We start from the raw sequence: 26,954 nt of genomic DNA, 5'->3' as shown, positions 1-26,954 counted from the left end.
CTCAACAACGTTATCTTATCAGACAAAGTACATTACACGTGGTAGTGGGGAAGAAAACGAAAAAAGGCACATTTTCTCACCGTCGCGTTGAACGAAGTGAACTACATTCAAGACAACAGGTGCTGTATGACGAGATAAACAATATTGTTGCTATTCAGTTGATAGTGGTGAGAGAGACATGGCCGAGTGTTGCTGGCTTTGTTGCGTTTTTTTGTTCGCTTTACATTTCCACCGTCACACAATACATTGCCAACACGTCCATAATGAGGACAACTCGTCTTGGTCGCCGGCAACAGAATTTCCGGTGAAAACGCGGGATGCTGCTGCGATTGGCCAACCAGCCAGCAATGACTGCCCGTTGTGTGACTTGTCCGTCGAGGGTGAATGTCTACACAAGTTGTTCAACAAGTATGGGACTGAGAATGGAATGATGGATATAGACGGTTTTGAGCACTTACTAACCAGCATCGGTCTTCTGGGCGATCATCATCATCATCATGATCATGAAGATGATCACGTGAGCGGAGAAGACCACATCGACGTCAAGAAGCGCACAAGTTTTGAACAGACCGCTGGCAATCTCCCAATACACGAAGACGCGCCTTTTACATTAGATGCAGGTGATTTTCGGGATGAAAATGCGGGCAGGTACACTAGTGAGTCGGCCACAAACAATAATCAGCAGATGTCAAGAATTTTAAGAAAACGTAAAAGCGTGAATTCTGATTTGAGTATGAATAGAGTAGAAGACTCAAGAGATACTTTCCAGAACAAACGCATGTTTGCAAAGACAAATGATAAAAAGGACATTCCTAGTTTTGTATCCCACATAAGGGAAGAGCGAGGAATAGTTCCAAGCGACAAACAAGATGAAAGTCATTCAGAAGATGAAAGTGCTGAAGATGACGACCACCGCGAGGGTGATGACCATGAGCATGATGAAGATCAAGAAAAACATCTCATTTGCAAAACACCTGAAAGCTATTTTGAGAATTTTGGTAAAAAAGTTGGAGACAAGGTTGAACTTGACTTTCAAGCATTCTACAGTGTGTGTCCCATCTTAATTCATCAACTCGACAACAGCGCTTGCGAACATGAAGACGAACATGACCATGGCCATGACGACAATGAATTCCTGGATGAGACTGCAACATCAAGTTTAACCAAGACTCCAGCAGCTGTTTGGGGCTATGGTTTCCTGTCGATCACAATCATCAGTTTGACATCATTGGCCGGAATTCTCATTGTGCCAATATTTAAAAGATTTCCAGAATTTTACAAACAATTGCTGTCATTGCTTGTAGCCTTAGCTGTTGGAACATTGGCAGGGGATGCAGTATTGCACCTCATACCTCATTCATTTGGGTTACATGCACATGGGGAAGATAATGGTCACAATCACCATGGCGATGAGCATGATGACCAAAAAGTATCTGATGTAGTGATGAGAGGCCTCGTGATTCTACTAGGAATTTACTTCTTTTTTATGACAGAACGTTTAATGCATATCTTTTCTGACCAAAGGAAAAGAAATAGTCGCAGAGAAGCTATAAAAGCCCAAATAGAAGAACAGCAACATGCTGTGGGAGAGCGCTTAAGTGATCCAAACAGAAAGTCACAATTTATTGAAAGTTCACCAATGATTACTTCTTCGCCTATTTCCGAACAAGGTGTCGATGAAAAGAGAAGAGCGGTAAATAACGGAGGAACTTTTGCTCCTACAGCAGGGACCAAAGAAAATTTTCAGCGCAAATCTTCCGAACAGTTCCATCATAGTGATGTTTTGCATGGCAACCACAGTCACCATGGAGATGAAGAGGAACCTTACATGCATAGCCATGGGGATGATGACGACGACGATGAGCATCATCACCATCACCACCATCATGGTCCAGAAGTTGGAGATGGAATTGCGTCAGTAGCATGGATGGTCATTATGGGAGACGGACTTCATAATTTCAGCGATGGTCTTGCGGTCGGTGCTGCATTCGCGGACAACTTGACTGGCGGGATCAGCACTTCCATAGCAATATTTTGCCATGAATTACCACATGAACTGGGTGACTTTGCCATTCTCCTATCGTCTGGTATGTCTGTTAGACAAGCTGTCATCTACAGTTTGTTGTCGTCATTGCTGAGCTACATAGGACTGTTCATTGGCATCGGACTGAGTAACATTGAAGCGGCTAGCCTTTGGATATTTGCATTGGCTGGGGGTATGTTCCTCTACATAGCACTGGTTGACATGCTGCCAGAAATGATGCATACTCACTCCAAGACAGGACACAAGTTATGGTGTCATCTACTTCTACAGAACATTGGATTGTTGACCGGTGTAGCTCTCATGTTCCTCATTGCTGTCTTTGAAGACAAACTATTAACAACCCTCCAGTAGCGTGATACATGATGCCCACAAAGCAAACAAACAAAATCATTGGTACAAACATTCTCACGTAAATGTATCTGAGGCTTGATAATTATGCTTAGTTTTTTTGCAGTAGTGTTAGGACTTTGTTTTCTTCAGGAGTTTACGATTTGTGTATAGATACTTTATTTAGTATAACTTTTATGCTTAATATGCCCAGATATATATTAATATGTCTATTTTTTGTTCATATATTTAATCTAGGATGGCTACTCTTTGAGCGGTCAACCACATACATATACTAAAGAAAGTAGACTTTATGAACACTAGGTTCATCGTCCATACTGAATTACAACCATGGAGACAAAAGTTAATATATTGTTGTAGTATTTATTGAAAAAGAAATGCTAATCTTGACAGCCCTGATATGGGTAATTCGTACTAAGGTTGTGTGGCAGGAGGAGCCAAACTTATGAGGCCTGTAAATTGTGCAAAGGATGTCCGTAAAACCTGTACCAGAGCCGTGAAAGTTTTATTATATACCTTATGGAATGGCAAATATATAGTTAAAGGGAGGGTGTCGTTGGAACTGCATGTGTGCAACTTTCTTGTTTACAAACAATGTAGTTTAAGCATGATTTCTAGATGCATGAGTCAACATAGCTGAAACATTTAAATTTTTATGGTATGCATTAACAAACACGTTTTAACTTTCATCTATCACCAACGTACCCTAGATACATTGTTTACATCATAGGGGTGCCTAGCAACTGTTGAGCAGAGTTCCGACGGCCCCTTCTCTTTAACAACATTGTCCAAATATTTGGAGGCAGAAATGCATGCAATATCAAGAATTTATCATAGATTTTAAAATTTTTTTCTAGAAAGTGACAGGTGCATCCCGTGTATTGATATACATGATGATGTTATTTTATTACCTGCAGAACTCATACAGCAACGTACATGTACCAACAAAAATATGAGGCATAAATCTCATCTAGCATTACAATACTCAATCAAATATATTCACTTCACTTTCAAATAATTAAAAACAGTGCAGATATCATCAGTAATATGCTTACGTGACACTTTTTTATGATCAAAATTTCACCTGATACTGCTACTTTCACTCTCACCTATATGATCGGAATGAGCAGACGTTTGAATCTGTGGCTGGTTTTGTTTACTATTGGACCCTTTGCTGATAGCAGCGCCTGTAGTGTTACGTATAAAGCTAGTTCTAAAATGTACGCACTTGCCCATAAGTACATTTTAAAATCTTGACACTCCTTCATCTATACAAACCCAGTCATTACCATACCATTGGATTATGTAGTTCCTGTCATTTAAACACATATTTGCTGCTTGATTTCCTCTCCTCAGATGGAGATAAGAGTACCATGTAATTCATTACCATTGAAAAAAACTTAAATTTTCAAACATACGTATACAGTGTGAGAGAGTTCATAGTTGTTAATGTCAATTAGAAATCGTAGTTTTGCCCACTAGTTGTGTCTGACGAAACAGGAAACTGATGAATAGATGTTTTGCTTGTTATTTACAATTCTGTATCGTAATTTATCAGTAGTAGTGTGAGGGTTGTACAGACCAAACCATCTACATTAGCATGTCTGATAGGGAACACCTGGTAGAGAATGGATTGTGTTGTCTCAGAGCCTATATGAATGGCTATCTTTACTTTGTCGTACCGCTGCCAGTGTGGCGGTTCGTATTTTTTCACTGTCATCTTTTTCTATCTTGACACCCATGTTCTGTTGAATCTTTCCCTCTGATGTCCTCAAAAATGGATTGTACAACTTCTCTTCGCCAATTGTTGATGGACACTGAAAGTTAAAATTTTCAAAGATAATACTGTCACTGCCTCTCCAGTCAAAAATATTTTTGAACTTGCAATTGATGTGAAAATTTCTCCTTAACGTTTTTTCTGTGCCGTGTAAGACAAAAAGCATGTTAATGTTTCTATTTATTGTACTGTTTTGTCAGTGACAAGACAAGATGAAACATGAACTACGACAATTGCTTGTTCATCTCAATACTTTATTATCTCTTGTAGCGATACATCGTTAACATGTGGCATTTTATTGAACAGCAAACTCACTGTCATGAGCCTTTCTTTTCTCTTGTCTTCAACCCATTTCAATTTATTCTGCAAAATAAAGAAGCAGGTGAGTGTTACAGATTGTGACAAACAGCCATACATTTACATGTATGTATTTCAAGCGATATAATAATGTCAACAAAACCTTGCATGGAGTAGTACTCTTTTTACACAGTTTCAGCATTTCTATAGTAGCTATCAAAGTTTTACTCATACAAATTAGCATATATGTAATGGTGTAATATATTATGATATTCATACTAGAATGGAACGGAGCAAATGTACTTAAGTGATCACTGTAATCCTTAGCTGGGAAGAATTAAAAAGTTGTGAAAAGAAAACTGAATCATTGTTAGTTTCATTGGAACAACATGCATATTACACAAACCAACATTTAATTATACATGTATTTAGAAATTTGGATTGCAGTTGTTCATATCACTCTGATGTGACAGCAAATCCCAAAGAAAACACACTTTTTAGTTTAGAGGCTGTTGATCATGAAGGCTGACACGCAAAAGAAGTAATGCCTAAGGGAGGGAGGGCGTAAAATTGTCAAAATTGCAATAACGATTCTGCTGCGACAAAAAGTGAAATATACAATCAGACCGTGAAACCATTGCAGAAGAGAAAGAATGACAAAGATAGAGGACACATATTTATGTGGACTTTTAATGTGTGGACTCAACTAAATATGATTATACAGTGCCGACACAGTATTAACTCCACCTTCAATGTGAAAAAAATGCCCACAAAATTGAAAAATCAGCACACATAATTTGAACTCTGATAACAGAAAACAGACTACTTGGAATGTTGAAAAAAATGTAAACACAAAGTTTGTTTATCTATATTCACGTGCAAAATGTGTGCGTTGGTATTGTCTAGACATAATAAACCAATTTTGCATAAAGGAGTTTCCTTTTGGGGGGGGGGGGGGGAGTTGACACCAAAGCCACAGAATTATGTTTAAAGCAGGTCAACTTTTATTATCAACGACCCCACAGTTTCTACTATATAAACAGAGGTTTATCAAAATCCTGAGATCAATGTGATATTAAAATGACCCCTCTGTTAATGCTGTAAAGCCACACTATTATAAGGTAGATGCTGAGTCACTATCTATGTATATAATGATATCTGATATGAATGGAGACCGTATGCCCAAAGTCTATTAACTTACAGGTCTGGAATATTTGTAAGGTTAGGTATGCTGTACATGTATGGTTAAATTACAAAAATAGATGGGGTCAGACATATTCTGGAAAGCTCAGATAAGGTCAAATAGAGGCAATTATCAGCTGGGGTCAGATAATCTTCTAAGGTCAGGTGTTGGACGAAGTAGGGCAATAACATCGGCCTTGGACGTACGCGAAGGTCAGGTATAGTAATATTAAGACAATGGACATGACAGGGGATTTTCTTTGAAGTTCAGGTCATGTCAGGTCATAGAGAAGAATGTAATAATATGAAGTAACAACATTCACAAGACATTTTAAGACCTGGTATTTGCTACAAGCAAAGGTTATTTCTAAAGACTTTAAACATTCACTTCAGAGATTTGTTAACATTTAGTGTTCACTTCAGTGTTGTGACAAACTGAAAACCAAACCATACTACATCTGGGTACACGTATCTTACCTGTAATGAAATATTGTCCGGTTCAACAGTCATGGCAAACTTCAAGTCATCTCTAGCATACTCATGACCTGTAAACAAATGAATAAGTCATGTGAATGTAGTGGTATGGAGTGAAACAATATAATCCAAAGATTAAATAAGTTTCAAGACTGAGTCACTCAAGCCAAGTTGAGAAAATCAACATTATGTCACAATGCATATCAATGGAGAAGTACAACATTCATGTTTTGGAATTAATATTGTTTTTGTTTTTATTTCTTTTGTACCTGATGGTAAAAACTTTTCATAGTTCAAATAATGTTTCAGAGAGAACTTCAGTTTTAGAATTGGAACATAATGAGATTGACACATTCAGAGATATTTTGTACAAAATTACAAAAAAATCTTTGAAATGTGTGTAAAAAATTATTACATTAAACTTTTAGAAAATTCTCAAGGTTGGTGTTATTCCAACAGTGACATGCAGTAGAGGTATTCTAGAGCATGTTTTGGCCATTCTGCTTGTAACAGTATAAGGCTACTCACACATTACTAGGATTTATGTCTGAGTACATCATGCGGCGGAGGTATTGTCTGAGAGGCATAGCGTCAAGGACAATACCCACGTGTATGATGATGTATTAGGGCATAAATCCTGGTTATTTGTAAATAATCTTAATATTATACACCTGTTTTAGTCCAATTTTACGTGGAAAAAGTCAAAATTAATGCGTTTTTGGGATGCCCATTGCACACTGCACTGAGCGATTGTGAGCAGACTGGGAATGTGTTCAGTGCATCAGCTAAGCGCACAGAATGAATATTCAACCTGCACAGTGCAATGCATGTTGTAGAAACTGTAGGTCAGGAGCATAATTTCACTCAAATTCACAGGTTTTGGACTGACCACTATCAACTTTGTGAAGTACTGAATGTTTAGAAGCATATTTTTTCGTAGAAAATTAAAAATCATCTCTCCTTTTCCCCAAATGTTGATGTAAAGGTGTTTTCAAGTCAAGGATCAAACAGCATCCAATAACAAATTAAGTTATTATTTAGCTGTGACAAAGTTATTGAACTCCGCGTCTTCTGATACCGAACTTCCGCGTCTTCTGTGTGACAAAACTCCATAGGTTACAGACGTAGGTGTGTAATAATGGCTGTTATTTTAAGTACATTGTTTTCTTTTATGAGGCTTACACATTTTCAAAAATAATAGCTGTTCAGTGTTCTTTGTTGATCATTCATCACATATGTTATTGTCACCATGAACAAATGTATTTCAGTCACAAAGATTATAATGGACGTTTAAAATATGGAGGCTGCAGCAATATCTTTCCAGAAATTCATATCTGCAGGTATCATGCTGACACAAGCAGATTTTTCTGAATGTTATTCATATTAATTTCAATAATTTTTGACATGGGAAATTACTCCAAGACAATGTTCACAAATGACAGAGTCATAAAAACGCCCATCCTACCCGGCCACACCAATGTGTCATCCCTTAAGTGGCAGACGGTATCCAGTGAACGCAGCATGGTGAGTGGACTGCCTTCAAACATACGACCTGCAGGTAAAATCAACAACACAAAATTTATTAACAGAATGTTTTGAAAAATGCATTCACAGAGTATACATACTCAAACACTTGATATTTGGTATCGCCATCTCCTGTATTATATGGATTGAGAGACATATTTGAAACTAGGCATCACATTAGTTTGATTTTTGTAATTTATAGCACAAAGTCTGATGCTGTTTCTACACAGCAGAGTTCTCCATATGGATATTTTGAGGGGCAGGCTACCCTTCTGGTTTTGAGCAATCTATTCAAATCTTAACCCTTTGAGTGCTGTATTTTTTCCCACCAAAACTCTAGTACATTTTACCTATTTTTATGATTTTTTTTCTGTAATTTTTTGATAATTTTGGACTAAATGGAAATAAATGTTTATCCGCTAGAGTTTTTGATAAAATTCTGGGAAAAATCTGAAAAAAATATTGACTGGGTTATATTTTGTAAAGGCAGCTAAAATTGACTTCAGCACTCAAAGGGTTAATGACCACTCAAGAGAATACATTTATGCAACAAAAGAATATGCAAATAATCAACCTCTATGCAAATCGGCCATCCTTCATTTTTCTCCAGGCTACGGAGAACACTGAAAACCATACATTTTTTTACCCAAAGCAATGTTTCCTCCAATATTTACATGTACACATGGCAATAATCACACACAGACACTTTGAAAAAGCACTACAGTCACACTGGTTTAAATCACAGATAGGGATGTCTGTACTTAAACTTGACATAAATACTATCAACAGATAACTCTGGACAGACTTTGTACAAACTTCATGAAGGCCTACGGCTTACCACTTCCTCCAATAAATAAGAGATCTCCGGAGAAAAGTGAATCAGGAGCAGAGTATGGTGTGCCATCAAGAATGTATACTGAATGACCTGATGGGAAACAAAATGAGGAGAAAATATTAAACTACAATCATTTTGATTACTATTACTAATTTTAATATCCTAATTAATTTCATATAAAAGCTCTGAAAATATATATATATATATATATATATATATATATATATATATATATATATATATATATACGGTATATATATATATACCAGTATATAAAACACAAACTACTTCAAGTACAAAGTACCAGTAATCTAGCTATCATCAGACTACTTTGTACTTGATTTGTAGATCTAGTAGATGCACAAAACTTAAGTAACAGATATTCTTACTTTGTACTTGAAGTAATTTGTGTTACTATTATGTAATTATTTATAACAGTCTGCTTTTGGCATTGAGCATCGTAATTTCCCATGAGGACATCTCTCTCTCTCTCTCTCTCTCTCTCTCTCTCTCTCTATATATATATATTTAGAATTCATTCTGAAATTTTCACAGAGTTGTTACTTGTGTGTCTGGGGATTGTGTTATTAGTTAATTTGGAACAGTGAATTAAAGTACTGTGCCATTTACGCTGGGAAATTATCATTGGGTTTTGCTGTCATGCAATCATCTATTGTCATTTATCAGTATCAATGTGACTATGGCATGGCAGTTCTTGAGATCGTGATAACACTCAATCAAATCTTGTCGTACTATTAGTAGATTTTTTGTCTTTTACAATCTATAAAGTTTTGCTCTTCAGAATAAATTCCAAACATTTTGGATAAGAGGTTAGTACCTGGTAAATTTGTAAGTCATTCTATTCAGTCAATTCTGATAAGGTGATAATATGTGGTGTACTTTAGCATACATGTACATACCCTACATGCATGAAAAATAAAATCTTGAATTGTACTCTAGCAATGGTTTGCAGATAGTGAGAAACAGAAAGGACGTAAAGTGATATAGGCATTGATTGATGGCTTGAAAACAAAAATGGGTGGCAACTCATAGCAGATATACTGGGGGATGGATACCACATATTTTGAGAAAATTAACAATTTATGCCGCAATTACAGTCACTGCTATTCGTTAAAGCACCATTACAAAGAGTTTCGGTATAAACTTACCTCGTGTGTGGCCTGGAGTGAACTTCACTGTGAAATTAAAATTTCCAATCTGTATTCTGTCTTCATCACTTACGGGACTGAAGAAGAATGTCATAAAAAAGAACAACTTCAAAAAGCCATACTTTATAATCATAAATCTAATAGGAAATTTATTTAATTTATAATAATTTCCATGGAGGATAAAAGATCAATAATGTATTAATGAGCTCTTTACATATCGACTAATGTGAGATCCAGCAATTGAGGTGCAGGGCACCTTTAACTCAACAAGGGCAATGTGCAGCGACTTGGTAGATTGAAGCACAGTCACTTCACTGCTTGGAACTGATTGGCTGTTATGAAAAGATTCATGAATGTCATTAATAATCATATTTCACCGACAAAAAGTTAAAATATTCTGAGCTAGATGCTGCGTGTTGTTCCATTCTTCATGATGGCATCTCAAATAAATGAAAGACGGTTGATTTCAGTTACTGTTTTTGTTTGATAATGTTTTAATTTTCTTTCATGCAGTTTTGCTATTTTCAAAAAAAGCCATGAACTTCTGTATCCCCACAGAAAGGTCACACCATCAAATTTGCTCTGCTTTATAGTACTTTGAATGAAATGTTACTGCCAAAAACAGTCAAATGAATGATAGTAATACAAGGGTGCCAATTTTCAACTATCGAACTCCACATTCGACATTCAAACTCCCAATGTTCAACTATCAAACTCAACATTCAATATTCAAACTCCCAATTTTCAACTATCGAACTCAACATTCAACTATCGAACTCAACATTTGGGATTCCTATCCCCCATTTTCAACTTTCGAACTCCACATTTTCAACCATCGAACTCAACATTTTCAACTTTCAAACTCCATATTTTCAACTTTCGAACTCCACATTTTCAACTATAGAACTCCACATTTTCAACTTTCGAACTCCACATTTTCAACAGAGCATAAATTGATTTGAAAAACAGAGCTATGAAGGCATGTTTTAAACTGAGACAGTTACTCTTTGCAGAATCAAATATTCCAATTAAGGTCCATTTACAAATGTTTGATGCCATGATAAAACCTATTCTGCTATACTGTACAGAAGTATGGACTGCGGACATATGCACAAATGCAAAAACCATACTCACAAACTTAACAAACACAATTGAAAAGTTGCACATTAAATTTTGCAAGCACATACTTAAAGTGAATAACAAAGCATCCAACATAGCATGTTTAATGGAACTGGGTAGATATCCTCTAATTGTTTCAAGCATAACACAAATGGTCAAATATTGGTTAAAAATAAGTAAGAAGCAGATACAACACTGACTCGTGAGGCTTATGATCTGGGTTGTCAACTGGACAATGCACATACAGATAATTGGGTGTCAGGAATTAAACAATCGTTGCTGCTCGTAAATATTGGAGATGCCATGAATGTAAAAATAGAAAAATGACAAACACTTTAAAACTAATTTCAATGTAAAAGTTAAACAGCTATTTGAAAAATGTGTCATGATGATACCAGACAAGGGCACCATAAAAATAAACTTCGCACATACAGAGAGTTGAAAAAAGATTCCTCTCTCGAAAGCTACCTTCATGTTATAAAAAACCCAGATCACTGATGTTCTAGAGGGTCCAAAAATATGAACCAGAAACACTTGTGATGCTATAACTTCAAGATTTGCCGCCGACCTCCGCCATCAATTCGGTCGCTATCATGTCGTCTAATGACACGAGCATGCGTGCATGGCTCACCATGGCTTATTTTAAAATTAACGACTCGCTTGCTAACAGCCAAAACACAACTCAGACACTAAACACACCAAAGCACATACAAGACGAGATGGCTGATGTGTGAAGCCACTTTCCCTTTATTACACCGTGACCACTGTGTTCAACATCATGTATTTCACGTTGAGCGGCTTGCACCAGCTGGACAATACGCTCACTACACATTCCAAATTGCCACTTAACTGTGACAAAAGTCTAACAAGATTCTCACACCTACGTGACACATCTTCCCGTCTGTCGGGCTGGTCAAGGTCAAGTAGCAGCCTTGACAAACTACCACTGACGTGGTCACGAACGAACTCGGTGTCGTCCATGTTCAAAATTAACTGCGAGGTCACCATGTGTTTGGGACTCCCTAACAAAGTGATAAGTAGTTTCATGTAAAATGACACCGACAATTTTTTAAAGTCGTATTTGACTATATGTATGCTCATTTTGGCTTGCGTTCGCTGGCTAGTGGTCTAGGGGACCTATGACTTAGATAGTTGAAAATGGGGAATACGAATCCAAAATGTTGATTTCGAAAGTTGAAAATTGGGAGTTCAAAAGTTGAAAATGTGGAGTTCGATAGTTGAAAATTGGGAGTTCGAAAGTTGAAAATGTGGAGTTCAAAAGTTGAAAAGGTGGAGTTCGATAGTTGAAAATCGGGAGTTCGAATATTGGCCTTGATTACGCGCCATTAGTGCCATACAATGAGAGATTAACTTTTGACCCTCTTTAACTTCAGCTTTGTGTAAAAACTACCCAAAAACGAACCTTTTCCAGATCTTTCACTGATAGCTATCACGAAAACTATAAAAGTTTGGGGTAATGTTTAACTCACTGATAATTTTTGTTTTTTTCTCATGGGAAAGTCACAAGTGTTATTGTATGAAATGAAAATGCCTTGAAACTGTGCAGCAATCATGGATCCACATTATTCTACAGCACTCACTGTGTTAATCCGGGTATCGAGTCTGACGATGATCCGTACACTGGAATATTCCTATGCCGGGATTTAATGGTTGAGTTTCCACCGCTATGATCCCTAAAAGAATAATTAAAGCAAGTAGATAAATTATTTGATACTAAAAATCTTCATGAATGAAACTAGTGGGCATGAATTCTACACCAGCCACAGTAATTTACTTCAATACGACTTGCCAATCTCTCAATCCCCCCCCGCACCCCCCAATAACGTAGAATATGCCTCAGAAGACAGATGATATTCAGTGTCTAAAATTTCAAGCTGCTTGTGTGCACTACTTGCAGAGCAACTGAAGATTTTTATTGCCTGAAAATAAAACAATTATTTTTCCCATCAGCTGACACACTGTATCTTGAATTTATAATATTGGTAAACTTTGTATCATTGTAAATTGCATTGAGATTGCATTAAAGCTTTCAGTTTGGACAGTTGGCAGCTGCTTAACAGTGGCCCTGGTACAGGTTAAAGTGTACTTGACCTTGCAGAGTGATCCTTTTAAATTTTCATTCTTGATTATGAATTGTTTAACCTTTCCTTGATCAAATTTTGAAAAAAGTTTAAAACTTTCAGTGTTGAGGCATATGCTAACTATAACCACTTTAAAAGAGATTACCGGTATGTGGACTTTCAGCAGCATTAGTAATACATGCAGCCATTCACTTTTGGCAATCTTTCAAAATTCATGATGGCAACATTAAAAGTATTACAACTCTCCATATCTGTTAGCTCTGTTATATGTGTGGCATGTTCAATACAACCATTGTTACTGATGACTGTTTTCGCCCATTCTATTTCTTTCTGCAAAATATTTGCTTCAACGCCTTGAACTGTCTTCTCCACATGTCATTGGTCAGGAGGAGGTCAGGGTTCAAGGGTCACAGAAGACAGCAGTTTAACTCACCAGTGTTTGTGTGTTGTGAGTATACCTAGGAGCTTGACGTTTTCTTCTGTCAAAAAATTCTGAAAGGGGATATTCATATCAGTGAGTACGTGGCAACATTTTCTGACAATTAATAATAAATAAATAGATGAATGGTCTCTCACAGAATAAGATGTTGAAAAAGGTGAATTCTATATAAACACATGGGAATTGATAAAATAATAACTATATATCTGTATTTTGCAGCTGTTGTTTGACAGTTTGTTGTTGTTTTGCAGCTGATGTCTTGATACAGTTTTTTGATGTTATGTCTTGATTCTGTTGTTTGATATTATGTCTGGTTTCTGTCATTTGATGCTACAAATTATGGCTGTGTATCAGATTGTGCATAATACAGTGAATATTCAAATGAAATTCTTTATCTGGAGGCAGCACAGAATTCACCATGACACACTGAAATGGACGCGTGAATGGCGGTATGTCATGATGTACAACATGATGAATATTTAATGCGATGAAAATGAACGAATGTTGAAGATGACTGGCAATGGTGAGGATGCTGGGCAATGGAACATCCAGCGATATCTACGTGGGCAAGGAATGATTTCCAAAGAATACTGCCCCCTGAGAATCACACAGGAAGTGTCAAATGAATGACATTTAAACAGAATTAATTCTTGACTAAGGAGCAGCCAGTCATGTAGATTACATGCATGCATTATAGATGGGATTATCTTCAACCTACATTTGACCCAGAACGCAGATAAAAACTTTACTACCATGTTGCCATGGCAATAAGCAATCCCATAAAAGATTATAAAGGAGGATGAGGAGAAGATACTTTGCTTTCTTATATATCACAAAAATTTTCAAATTTTCAATTTTGAAGCCGTTGTCTGATTTTTTGTAATGATAAATATGCTGTAGTTGGAAGGTAGAAAAATCTGTGCCATGGAGGTCACAGATATCACACTAATTGACATTAATAATGCTATACATCTCTCCACAAATACTAGGATTAACATTCAGGCTATGCTTTTGAGCTGTCGCTGGTTCAACTACAATCCTGCAATGATTTTCTTGAACGCATGACTTGGCAGACATCCTGGACTGGCTGCATTCATACAACGAGCACTCTCACCTGTACTGCCTCGGCATCTGACGGGTCAACGACAACCGCTACGCTGTCTGTAGTGTCAATCAAGACGTATGAATAATTGTCCTCTAGTAATGGAATGGGACAGATCTTCAAACCTTTAAAAAAGAACAGTTTGATCATTTTGGACCAACAAAGAGAAAATACAAACGCCCAAGTATAAAACAGTGTTAACACTCACATATAATACTCAAAATACATGTGTTTTCCAAAGCAGATTCTATGGCTTGATATTAACAATTTGAACTTCTCTTCCTCTTTAAAATTTTAGAAGCTGCAAACGTAACAGTAAGTTGAAAAGAAGAGGAGGGAGGGGGGCAACAGACAGATTCAACTTTGACATTTGCTGTGTGTCTCTGTCAGTGTCTGTACCTAAATTTGTGTTGAAGCTTGCAGACACACATGAAAGGCTCCATTGTGTTGCGTGAGCAGTTTGACCTACATGAAGATAGTGTCATAAAAACAATGTCATCATTTCTATTGTTAACGATGATAAACTTATCTACGAGCTATTTTAACTTGAACATTTGACACAGATCTAGGCATACACGAGAAGGATACACATTTACTTAGTAGCACGTGCCCCAGCAACAGAATTGTAGACAGAATTTCGAATTCTGATTCAAAAGGTGATTTGATATATGTACATAGGAGAAATGGCACCCTGGGGAGCTGGAATTAATAGACATCCGGTATGGTTAGAATTTGTCACACACTTCAGATAAAATAAGTACAAATTGGATGTTGTTACTCCACCTACTCCATGGCTGCTGGCAAAATTATTTTAATGACATAGACCATATTTTTTATGACAACAATTTTAAAAGGCAAATCTATAACAGAACACTTCACATTTATCTCAAGTGAAACTATCTGAGTTGGCATCTTCCAGAGTGTTGACTTTGACATTGAATGTTTACATTTCCCGTAGGAATTCATGGTTGGGTTACCACTCTCTGCCATACGTCAAGTGCAAAAAAAAATCTTGCCAATGGCATATTTAGTAATTTAGATGATTTCTGAAAGATACATGTTTATTTCCAGTCCTGTTGGAGAAAAAAAATCTAAAAAGAGAATTTGTATCACATTGAAAGAGGCTGAAAACACTGACATATTCTGAAAATATGCTATCATGACATTTCAAACTCCATGCCCCAATAACCCTTGGAATGCTGTAATTTTTTCCTGCCAAAATTTTAGTGCAACATTTTACCAATTTTTGTGAGTTTTTCTGTAATATTTTTGACAATTTTTGACCAAATGGCCATTATATTTCATTAGCTACAGTTTTTTATCAAAGTTTTGGCAAAAGTTTGAAAAAATTGACTTGGGTATATTTTATAAAGGCATCAAAAAATTGACTTTGGTGCTCAAAGGGTTAATTTGGGTAGAGTTGACTTTTCAGATCCTCAGATTCAGATCCTATAACTTCAGATGCAGATTCGAATTTACAAGCCTTTTACGATACCTGTATTAACAGTATGATTGCAATATTAAATTTAATAATTTGAATATGACATGTACAAGGCAGTTATGAAAAAAAAAACCAAATCTATGTAAACGTTTTCGCTCAACAATTTTCAACGAACACGAGTTTACAATTACAGATTAGCTAATTTGCTTCTTCCGACCCCTGAATTCTGATTTAGCCCGGGGTAACTGGCCTCCAACATGGATTAGTTACATTCCCTTGCCATCAATATTACGAACAATGGTAAAATACGGACTGTCGATAGCCAGCATTTACATGATCGTCGCGGTCTTGATCGTTCGATTGCGCGCGGGTGTGTTTATCTCTATGAGGGAACGTTCACGTGATGACATAACAAGTACGCACCCTGTCTTAAACTGATGACGCTCTGTTTCTGAGATCGAAATTTTTAAGTTCGAGATTCAAGATAGAAATGAAATAATTTCAAAAGCCTTTTCAAATCTAAATTATATTTTATTTATCAGTATAATTCATCAAACTTTGAAAATTGTGAAATTTTAATTATGAATCTGCGTTTGAAGTTATAGGATCTGAGGTCTGAGATCTGAGGATCTGAATCTGAGGATCTGAGGATCTGAATCTGAGGATCTGAAAAGTCAACTCTACCGGTTAATTTGCATTTTATCTGTGTGAATTACCTCAGTCTAAAATTAGACACAAAAAACACCATCGATCAAACAAATGATATAAAAAAATACCAAGATACTTCAGGCTGTTTTTTAGAAACGTTAAATCATATTATTACACTGTTGTTCAAATGAAGCGTGAACAATACGTCATCTCATTTCCTGTCAAAAGTACATGATGATGTAAAATTTGTAGGGGCTGGCCACTTCAAGTGTAGATTGCTTCTGTTGAAATGAAAGGTATATGTATTCATGCACTGAACCCTGAGTAGCCATTACAATGTAAATTCTTCAGATATATAAATCATATGTCATTTCTAGCATCAGAGCTCGATATCCCTAACAAACATTTTCGACACATTACAGTTTCAATATACACTCGGCTTGTATAAACTGTGTGCCAGTGGCAAAATTTAACATACTGATAGACAGAGTCACCTTTCAAAATGAGACAGAACTCTCCACATTGATTAACACATATGCAACATGGCGAGAAGATATAAACTATCTGATCGGATATGCTATACTACATTTTTAAAGGTGAATTATTTATGGTATCAAGTCCTGACTTTACGATCAAATGAATTTTGATAAGGTCATAATACTAGGCTTCAATGCACATACACATCACTTCAGTGCAGTACATTAAAGTTAACTACACACTACAAGATGATGAGTCAGTCTGAACATTCAGTGGAAATATGTGCCAAATTGGTTGTCATGGCATGAAAGGAATAACCCAGATGATTTCCCCATGGTAACAGCAACGAGTCTGATGAGACAAGAGCTCTCAATTGGACGACATTAGGATGAGCATTTCTGAGGTGAATCACTGAATGCATCTGGAGAGACTTTTTCATATCACTGTGCAAAAAAGTCGTGGGCGTGAGGTGTGCAGGGATGTCCCTACGGAAAACGATAAGCGCTTTTCGTAATTGTAATTCTGCTCATCTTTCCCATGTTGTTTCAAACACTTGGATCATACGCTGTCATATTTTTACAACAAAAGACTCAAAAGGGATGTCTTTTCCTGCGACTATCTGTACATACACTGGACATACTGCATATGTGATTTACCTTGAAACTCAACCGGGGTCACCACTGAATGGCCTTCTGGGAATTTCTGCCTCATTTTGGTCAAGTTCTTCAGGTGATACATGTAACCAAGGCGGGTTCTCGTGTACAAAAAATACCTGAAAGTAAACACATTGCCAAAGTTTGTCATAAGATTTAATAAAATTTCACTATATCACACATCTTCATACAGAACACGATGAACTTAAAGGGACATAAAGCTGTAATTTGTGGCAAGTTTTTCAGTATTCTGCTTCTGTATATCAACTACCATGTCTGACCCTAATCCGTTTGTCATGCTGAAATTTTGAGTATTCTTTTTGTCAACACAGCTCGTATGTGTGTAGTGATCATTGTTTATTGTATACAAATGAATTCTAGTTCCGACTTAATACAATTTTCAATAAGAACAATGGAGATTATTCTCATATAGGTTGTGTTGATATGCTAAATACTTGGCATTCAATTACAGTTTAGGTATTCAATGCAGAAAGTGTAGGGAAACCACAAGACAAAAATTCTGAAAAAAATAGCCAAAAGATACAGCTTATGGAGCTTTAACCTTGAGATGATCAAGAAAGTGATTTGGTATGCTACCTACATGGTAATAATGGACACTACATTTTGCCATGTTAACAGGAAATAGATGATACTCTATGATGCAAGAATTAAGAAATTTCAAACTATAAAAAATATCAGAACTTACAGCTTCTGTAATCTTTTTGAATCAATCTGGGTTCATGTGCATCTCCATTAAATGATTTGTGTCACAGTTGCCTTGTCATGAGACTATGCATATGTACAAAGTGACACGTGTCTGTATCGGTATGCACAATGGAAGTATATACATAAACCTCATGTATCCTTGAGAAATGGTCAAATTTATCACTGAGCAAAGATGACAAAGAACAAGGAATTGAAGGTAGAAATCAAAACCATGAGTCTAGCAACATCATTTCCTTTTCTCACAGACACATTAATGAAAGTGGAAAATGAACAAAATTTCAAATAATGTACATGTGCGAGTGATTTAATTCACTCCATTTTAACTAGTCTCGAACACATTCAAACTTATGCAACATACTGCGATTTCGATGAACAACCAGTTTTCTCCATGGGGCGGCCAGTTGACATAATAATGGTTAATTTGCATATTCTTTTGTGATCAAAACATATACAAAAGCAGCTACTGTTATCTTTTTGAATCAATCTGTGTTCTATGCAAAAGAATATTATTCTTTTGTATAGTTTATTAACATATGAATAGATCGCTTCAAAAACAGAGGGGTGCCCACCCCCTACCCTTGTGGAGAACCCTGGTGGATGATGTACGCTGTCATTATTGCCATCTACATGTAGGAAAAGCTTCAGTTCTTGCAACATTCAGTATAACAAATTACATTTTAAATTCAAGTCTCACAGGAAAGTGTTCAAATAGTATCACGGTTATTTCTCAGAGTGAATATCATAAATGATTCATGATAATTTTTCAGCTCACTGATAATAACCTTTACTCATTCAAACATACTGATGCAAGAAAACATTTTCAACATCAATTATCAACGGAATTTGTTTGTTATTGTAGCTTTACGGTGCACACAATCCCTCCTGAGCTACACATGGGATTTACAGAATCCCAGATGTTTAGAGAGAACATGCCGATTTACTTTCAGAGCATTATTAATTAAAACAAACCAGTCCATCTCAGTGACTCATAAAAATCTGTAGGAGGTAAATCGTGTCCAATGTAATTTGTTGTCAAGAAAATGTGACACATCAAATGGCCTTTCATGATAAATGTTGGCTGTCATATTAGTCGCCCGTAAAGATTAGATAGCTGCTGGACTTACGTCAACAGACAGTGTGGTGAATTATTCCTTCTAATTAAAGATAGGAACAGAGAATACCCTAAACATCAGCTTTACACTGCTGTATATTCACCTACAACCAGGTGTAACATTCAGTTTGTAATTTTCATAGCATTTATTTGAATTCTTTTGCAATTAAATGATCAGTCAAACCTTATCAGTTTTGTTTACTTTATACATCATGGATACAATACACTCTCAAATATATAGCTATTATTCCAATTTAGGTAACTCTATATAAGCAGCCGCAATGAAACTCAACTACTCAGACCTAATTGCAGCAATTGTGAATGCAATTACAATCAACCAATCAGAGCTATTTAAGTTCTACGAATCTATGATGAGGCATTTTAAAACTCAGCTTCGCCTCATACATTTAAGGTAGCTACATACCTTTTAGACACTTTCAGACTTTTATTTTTTTCTCAATTGAACACGTCCCAAACCCCAATAAAGTATACATTTTCTGAAAGCCCTGATATAGAGCTATCCGACCAAGCACAGTACACGGTCATTATTTGCATAAGAGTCACGTGACAAGCGTTTTGCTGAAGCTTCAAAAAACCGGTTTTTCCCGCCTTATGCAAACACGCTGCAAGATTTCCGGTTAGAATTTCTTCATTGACAAACCTCGACAATATCCTTCAAAACCGTGTCTGCAATTTTTTCCCGGAGGCTCCATTCAAATTATATGGCGTGATAATTAAAATTCCTTGAAAAGCACCTTCATCTAACACCTTTAAGAGCGCATTTAAAAAAAAACAAAGGCATATAAAGAAAATCCCAGACACGGTTTTGAAGGATATTGTCAAGGCTTGTCAATGAAGACATTCCAACCGGAAATCTTGCAGCGTGTTCGCATAAGGCGGGAAAAACCGTTTTTTTGAAGCTTCAGCAAAACGCTTGTCACGTGACTCCTATGCAAATAATGACCGTGTACTGTGCTTGGTCGGATAGCTCTATATCAGGGCTTTCAGAAAATGTATACTTTATTGGGGTTTGGGACGTGTTCAATTGAGAAAAAATATAAAAATCTGAAAGTGTCTAAAAGGTATGTAGCTACCTTAAACGTCTTGCAAAGTTTGCTTTTGTCGATTCTGAGCCATGAGGGGGTACTCTCTGGTTCATTGGCATTCATTTGTTACTTTTATTAAACCATTATTTTCACGTTATTTATTTCTCTTGTGATATTTGCATTATCTTTCTGAATGACATTTCATGACTTTGTATATCTTCCTCTTTATTTCATAATTACTTTGTAATTCCATGACTTACTTCAATTATTTTTCACAGGCAATCTTTTTTATGATAGTACGAGATTGGCTTACACTATGAGCGTTTATTAAGATGCAGTTCTCAATCCCTGGTTCTAAGATTAGTGCATTTTGTTATTGACTATTTATTTGCACGGTGTTATACTGTTTCTGTTTTGAAGACTGTGTTCAGTTAATAGATTCTTTCAGAGTTGAAGATGGTCACCACTTGTCCCTTTAATTATTTGTTCTGCCTGGGCAGTAAATTCTCCATGCTAGTCGTTTGAAGATTGTAATGCCCTATAATCAGACATGATTGTGTATTAAGGGGCAGCAATTAGCATACATGTACCTTGGGAAATTGCCATCTCAACCTGATTTGAACAAATTTGAAAGTTGGGGGAAGAATTGTAGCTGTTTTTGTAAAGTTGCTCTAATTCAATTGGTAAAATTTCCCCTCTCGCTTACTATTTTCTGCGTTTCCCCATAGTCCCCCACCAGGAAATCTTGCCTCCCTTCTTAATTCCCCTCTCTCCATTCTAGTCACTCCAATGACCCCCCCCCCCCCCCCCGGTCACTTCCCCACCTGCTGTACTATAATTGACCCAAATCGGTCAAAAGATCTCTCCAGACTATGCATTTGCGCACGGATGAACGCGGGCGGTGTTTGTAGACGGAGGCCTACGCCAAACTGTAGTGTAGACAGTAGAAAAACTACTGTCTCTATGCAGACCAAGCGCATACTACGGTATTTGTGCGCTCAAAATAAGCACGATGAGCAGCTAGGGTTGTTTGCGTGGGCGATTTATAACGTAGAAGGGGTAAAGTACAGAACGGGCGGCATGTGTCGAGTGGTGTGTGCAGCCTGCAACATGAGCCATAGGTACCCAAATACTGCTCAATTCGTACTTCCCAGTCTGTTGTCTTTTATAAGTCTATTATCATGTAAATATGCATTCAAACACGCGTACTCGACTGTGTGCTGAAGATTGTAGGAACTCTCGCTAAGTCTCAATTTCTCCCGAAAAGGAGTGCATGTACGACGATCGAAGACCACAAAGTCAACGATATCAATAACATACCCGATTTTAAAGAGAAATCCGCCCGGTCTAGTCGCCATTGATGATCTTTTGGCAGAGTATCTCCGATAGAAGAGGAGTGCTCCCACTCCAAGAAAAATGAAAGCTGCTAATGAAAACATTATCCTGTTGTTCCGAGGACGCATCCAGGTCAAGTCCTTCCGGTGACGAATGAACAGAGTTTGTATAAGCTCGCCCTCAACGTTCAAAATGTCAAAAGTCAGAGGAAAGCGACACCTGTGACGCCTGCGATTGTTCGTTCGTTCCCTGGGCCGAGCCCATAAAGTACGACCTTTTCGTCAAGATACGACGTTATCTCTTCATACCTACCACAAAATTACAAACTTTAAAAAGACGATATACTTTCGGAGGCCGCCGAATAAAAAAGCGAAGTCGGCTCCTTGGAGAAAGACAAAACCATGGCGCTAGAAATGTAACTAGCTCCATGACAAAACCAAGTCCCCACCTCGCACTTTCAACTGAGCGGCGTGAAAGACGACAAACACAAGACAGTGCAATGTCAATCTATAAACAAACAAAAAAAAGATAAAAGAGATAAAATACTATATCTCAATTTTATCTCTAAGAAAACTCACAACAAACTTTGAAATACAAGCACTAAGCCAAGGTTTAAAACTTATCCCGACTCTAAAAATAAGTCAATCCAAAGACGAGATAATTTTTACACGGCATTTAACAACGGACAAAACACAAACCTACAAATAATTATATTTTGAACATCAAAATAAGGAAATACAAAAAGAACCAGCGCAATGATTAAGCGAACAGATTTAGATTTGGAAACAAAGGTAATCTTTAATCATTCAATACTCGATTCAGCGGCGTTTCGCCATTTATCCTTACATCACGCAACCACAATCTTATAACAAAGGGGTGGAACTTTTGATATCCTGGGGGTTGAAAGATAGGGGGAGATGCAGAGAAGTTTGCCTCTGAAAAAGAAGCCACAGATTGCAGGAAAACGAAAAAGGATTGCAAGCAATTGCAATGAAAGTTGTAGACCTACATTTACCTTCTGTCGTTGCTTTTTCATATTCGGCTGGCCCTGCCACCCCCTCGACTCATACCTTTCCTTTTGTTTTACACGAACCAAATTTCCTATAGCACAATTTTACTAGCATTGTATTAATTGTGCTTTTGCTGCAGTTTCTCTGCCATACTTCCTAAAGCATGCAAAGTACCCGTACCCTAAGCTTTTCCTTCTTAAAGCCGCACTTTTCAATCCCAGATTTTCGCATTAGTGGAGTTCTCCTCCTAGTCAAACACATGTCCAGTACGATGTTTGATTTCTATTACATTAATTACACAAACTGATTTCAATCTTTTGTCACATTTTGCTAATCCTGCAAATATAGCTTATATAACCATTTGATTGATGGTCGGTTCAAATTGCAAACGGTCATTTATTCCCCAGCACCACACTCAAATTTCCTTAAAAAACGTCTTCCAGTCACGTTAGAATTTGAATATAACCACAGAGTTCGATTGGCAGCAGCTTCGGGCTGACCGCTTGGCAGTCTGTCAGCGTTTTTGCGGTCGGAAAAAACTAAAAAGTGGCATTTTCTGGAGCATGTTCCCTCATGTTGCCTGTTTGGTGTCCACTTACACAGTGAACGCCGCCATAGGTTGGCGCCCCTTTAAAGGGAGGCTCCGCCTTTAAAAAGGTTATTCTGTTTATCATCTTTTGACGATTTCAACAACTCAAACGCTTAAAGGAACTGTTCGCGATCCCTTGTATCGCATTTTTCTAGTCAGGCTGTAAGAGGATTATGGAGGTGTGATAACCTTTTGTTTTCCATTGAATTTGTAATCTGTTGGGTAAATTTCCTGATGAAACAATATGGTGCCAACACAGGCCTTTAAAATCTGTCATGGAATATTGTTATTTTTCAAATTTCTGCATATGTTATAATGTCGTGCTTTGAAAGATTTTAACCACAAGAATAAATAAAGAAAGGTGTCTGTTTTTCTAGTTAGGGGCCCTGAATTAACCTTTTTCACATGCTTTTCTACTATAAGCGAGCTCAAAGTTAGTTTGTCACATTTTGATAGTTTACACGCTAAAACTTACATGAAGTCAGGGAATATCGGTTTATCCGAGTTCCTACTTTTAAGTGCCGCTGAGGCGGTCTTGATTTACCCCTCCTAGCCTTTTCAAATACAGACGGGCTCCTTATGTCATCATTTTTGGACAATTTAGATAAAGGGCACAACTAAACATTGTATGGAACATTGTCATTTCTCTAATGTTTGCAGATGTTAAGTATAGAAGACAGACAAGAAAACTAACCAGACAAATGCATTTTCCCGGCGTCTAACATTTCGAGATACATCTTATACATACCACACTCTTTGATTTTATGCAGTTAGCAGCAGAAAACTGCTGTTAGGTTAATTCGTACAAAAAAGGAATAATCTTGCCATTTTTTTCTGATATCTAGCAGGGTGACACCACTTTTTTACTCTTACTTTCACAAATGATTTCTCATTCCAAGTCGTTTGTGAAAGTTTCAAGAAAATGACAATATTACAACGATGTTCTCTTGCATTTCTTCATGCAAACCAATGAAACTGACTAATACTTCGCCATCCATGCTATCTTCATGCAAATCAATAGCACTGGCTAATACTTCGCCATGGTATCTTCATACGAACCAATGGAACTTGCTGATACTATCCCCGTGGTAGACCCAAACCTTGATCTTGATCGCTAAACAATGGTATTGTCTTTATCTCAGACTGAGTCCACAATGACTTCTTTAGCAATCACTTTTTTATCCATCAAATAATCTTTAATTAATACTGCAGCACATGTTGCAATTGCCCCTATGCTCGTCATAGCTTCCTGAAACAGACGCTGTGTGCATATGGTTAGACGCCAACTTCGTGCAGCTATACAAATCTTCCACAATCACTTTTGTAAGTCATGTTAAGGTAGAACGCGCCTCGGGGACAGATATTCGGACTCTCAAATTTCTACAATGCTTTTCTGATCTACCACTTGTGGGGGCTCATTTTAAAGCTCTTGGAGAAAGAAAAACTCTCACCGTTTTAGTTTTTCGAAAATCCGAAATTTTATTTTCCCCCCATAAAGTTAACACAGGAATGGTGGCTATTTTGAATTTCAAATATCGCAAAATGTTGGGTAATTTGTTTCGCTAGTTCCAAACTTTGCACGGTGATCCCCAATTTTTATTGTCGCTTTGGTAAGAGAATCATTGATGGTTTCGTCCAGGAAAGTTTGAGCAAAAGTCTTTCACTTTCGAGGCGCATACTACCTTAAGTAAAAATAAATCAACATATGGAATGGAAATATTTGCTGTTGGGTATACGCGCACACTAGAGATTCCTTTGAGAGGGAGAAAAAATTGTTTCCGGATCGAACCCCCCGATATCAAATGGTCCACCCCTAAAACGGATAGACCCGACGTTTAAAGTTGCCTCCTATCTTAATACTTTGATGCTGTCTTAGATTACTCAGAAAAGCATTGATACTCTTTCTCAGACGGTGAACCTCCCTCTGTCAGGAATTTTCTGATAAGACCCGTGTCTTGCGTGCACGGGAATACCATTCGGGATATGGATTGAATTTCTTTAAAAAAACGCAACTTAAACGTAGCATTTCAATTTTGACAAAAAACGATTTTTAATTATTAAAATATGGCTTTACACAGAAACTCTGAGAGGCAAAAACGTGTCAGAGCTTAACGCAGAAATGTAAAGTAATCGATGGAAGATAACCAATCGGCCAATCAAATATAAGGATGTTGACGTCATTAAAAGCAGCGTCAGAGGTAGGAAAATCTGTCGACAGCCTGAACTTTCTTGGAAGGAGACAAAGGGGTAAACGCGGGGAAATAATTGGTTGCTGGCATTCTTTGAAGGGGAGAAATAACGTTAACGGCTTAAAGGGAGGTGGTCGTCGGAGCTCTGCTCAAAGGTTGCCAGGGACCCCTACGACCGATGTCAATACTGTATCTAGGGTACGTTGGTGATTGATGAAAGTTGAAACATGCTTGTTAAAAATGAATATCGTAAAATATATGTGTTGCAGCTATGTTGAAGAGATGCATATAGATATCATGCATGAAATACATTGTTTATAAAAAGAGAGTTGCACACGCGCAGTTCCGACGACCCCCCCACACCCCCCCCCCCTTACGGAATAAGTACAATCAAGGTTTGAGTGATATATATTTGCCTTAAGTCTTGAAATGATCCTGTGGCTGGCACATCTAGTACTACCAACTTACATGTTACCACTTCCTATGACAATATTTCATTAAGAAAATACGGGTTCTTTTAAGAATGTGGGAAAGGACTCGAAAATCCAAATCGCACGCAGTTATTTTTTAAATACAATTTTTATTATATATTTAGCATGAAATTTCACTGAACAGTCTCAATAAAAAGTATAATAACAAATCCTTGATTTTTTTGTAAGTACCGCAGACTGTCCCTTTCTCAATGAAATTCTCATACTTGTAACGTTAATTCACCACAATGTATTGTACTTGCAAAGATTGAACAGTTTGCAAAAACAATGACTGTGTTGCCAGTCACATACAATATAGAGAGCTACGAAGCAGTTGCCCATTGTCAACTCACACGCATAATATTGATTTAGTCACCAATGTGACATGTGTGATTAAAGAAATTTACATCTTACTTGGGTGAACCTTCCAATCAAAAATGTCCTGTGTAGTCCATGGTACGTTCACTTAGCGCAAATAGTCGAAGAAATATTGTGATTACGAAAATGAGGTTATATTAAAAACGTCAAGGTATTTCATCAGTGTTGAACTTCTTTCTGCTCTGCAATATTTGGAAAATCACTGGACAGTTATGGGATCATACTCGGCGTGTCTAATATACTGTAGTGTAACTGAAAATAACGGCTGTATTCATGCCCAGTGAGCCCGTGTGAAGTCGGCCAATGGTTGGCCAACCATTTCGCAAAATCACATTCCTTATTGTTCTGGGGTTTCTTACTTTTTTCCACTCACAAACAAAACTTTTGTCTCAATCTCAGTCCCAAGGAACATCAAGACTCTGCGTGGGTGATTATATATACCCAATGGTAGATACTATTAATACGTTAA

At 37.1% G+C, this 26,954-nt stretch overlaps 2 protein-coding genes across 2 annotated transcripts; one reads left to right on the top strand and one right to left on the bottom strand.

Annotated features, from left to right (window-relative positions):
- On the top strand, positions 1-2,528 carry LOC139140772 (zinc transporter ZIP10-like). The gene has a single exon (XM_070710180.1). The coding sequence runs from the start codon at positions 179-181 to the stop codon at positions 2,393-2,395; it is 2,217 nt and encodes a 738-aa protein (XP_070566281.1). The 5' UTR covers positions 1-178; the 3' UTR covers positions 2,396-2,528.
- A 207-nt stretch (positions 2,529-2,735) lies between these two features.
- On the bottom strand, positions 2,736-22,014 carry LOC139140773 (probable hydrolase PNKD). Its single transcript, XM_070710181.1, has 11 exons — positions 21,835-22,014; positions 17,635-17,750; positions 14,425-14,537; positions 13,305-13,363; positions 12,371-12,463; positions 9,651-9,727; positions 8,485-8,571; positions 7,588-7,674; positions 6,126-6,193; positions 4,485-4,532; positions 2,736-4,209 (listed from the first exon to the last, which is right to left on the bottom strand). Exons 1-11 carry the CDS (start codon positions 21,975-21,977, stop codon positions 4,036-4,038), a joined length of 1,065 nt encoding a protein of 354 aa, XP_070566282.1. The 5' UTR covers positions 21,978-22,014; the 3' UTR covers positions 2,736-4,035.
- Positions 22,015-26,954: the final 4,940 nt, after the last annotated feature.

The sequence above is a fragment of the Ptychodera flava genome, chromosome 9 (genome assembly GCF_041260155.1).
Source record: "Ptychodera flava strain L36383 chromosome 9, AS_Pfla_20210202, whole genome shotgun sequence".
Taxonomy (NCBI): domain Eukaryota; kingdom Metazoa; phylum Hemichordata; class Enteropneusta; family Ptychoderidae; genus Ptychodera; species Ptychodera flava.
This window is presented reverse-complemented; position numbering and strand designations above follow the sequence as displayed.

Excerpts from the sequence above, each read along its gene's own strand:
- LOC139140773 (XM_070710181.1), bottom strand. The coding sequence starts at position 21,977 with ATGCGTCCTCGGAACAACAGGATAATGTTTTCATTAGCAGCTTTCATT. Across the intron at positions 13,364-14,424 it reads CAGATGCCGAGGCAGTACAG|AATTTTTTGACAGAAGAAAA; the intron begins GTGAGAGTGCTC and ends ATCCCCTTTCAG. Across the intron at positions 12,464-13,304 it reads CTCACAACACACAAACACTG|GGATCATAGCGGTGGAAACT; the intron begins GTGAGTTAAACT and ends TTATTCTTTTAG.
- LOC139140772 (XM_070710180.1), top strand. The coding sequence starts at position 179 with ATGGCCGAGTGTTGCTGGCTTTGTTGCGTTTTTTTGTTCGCTTTACAT.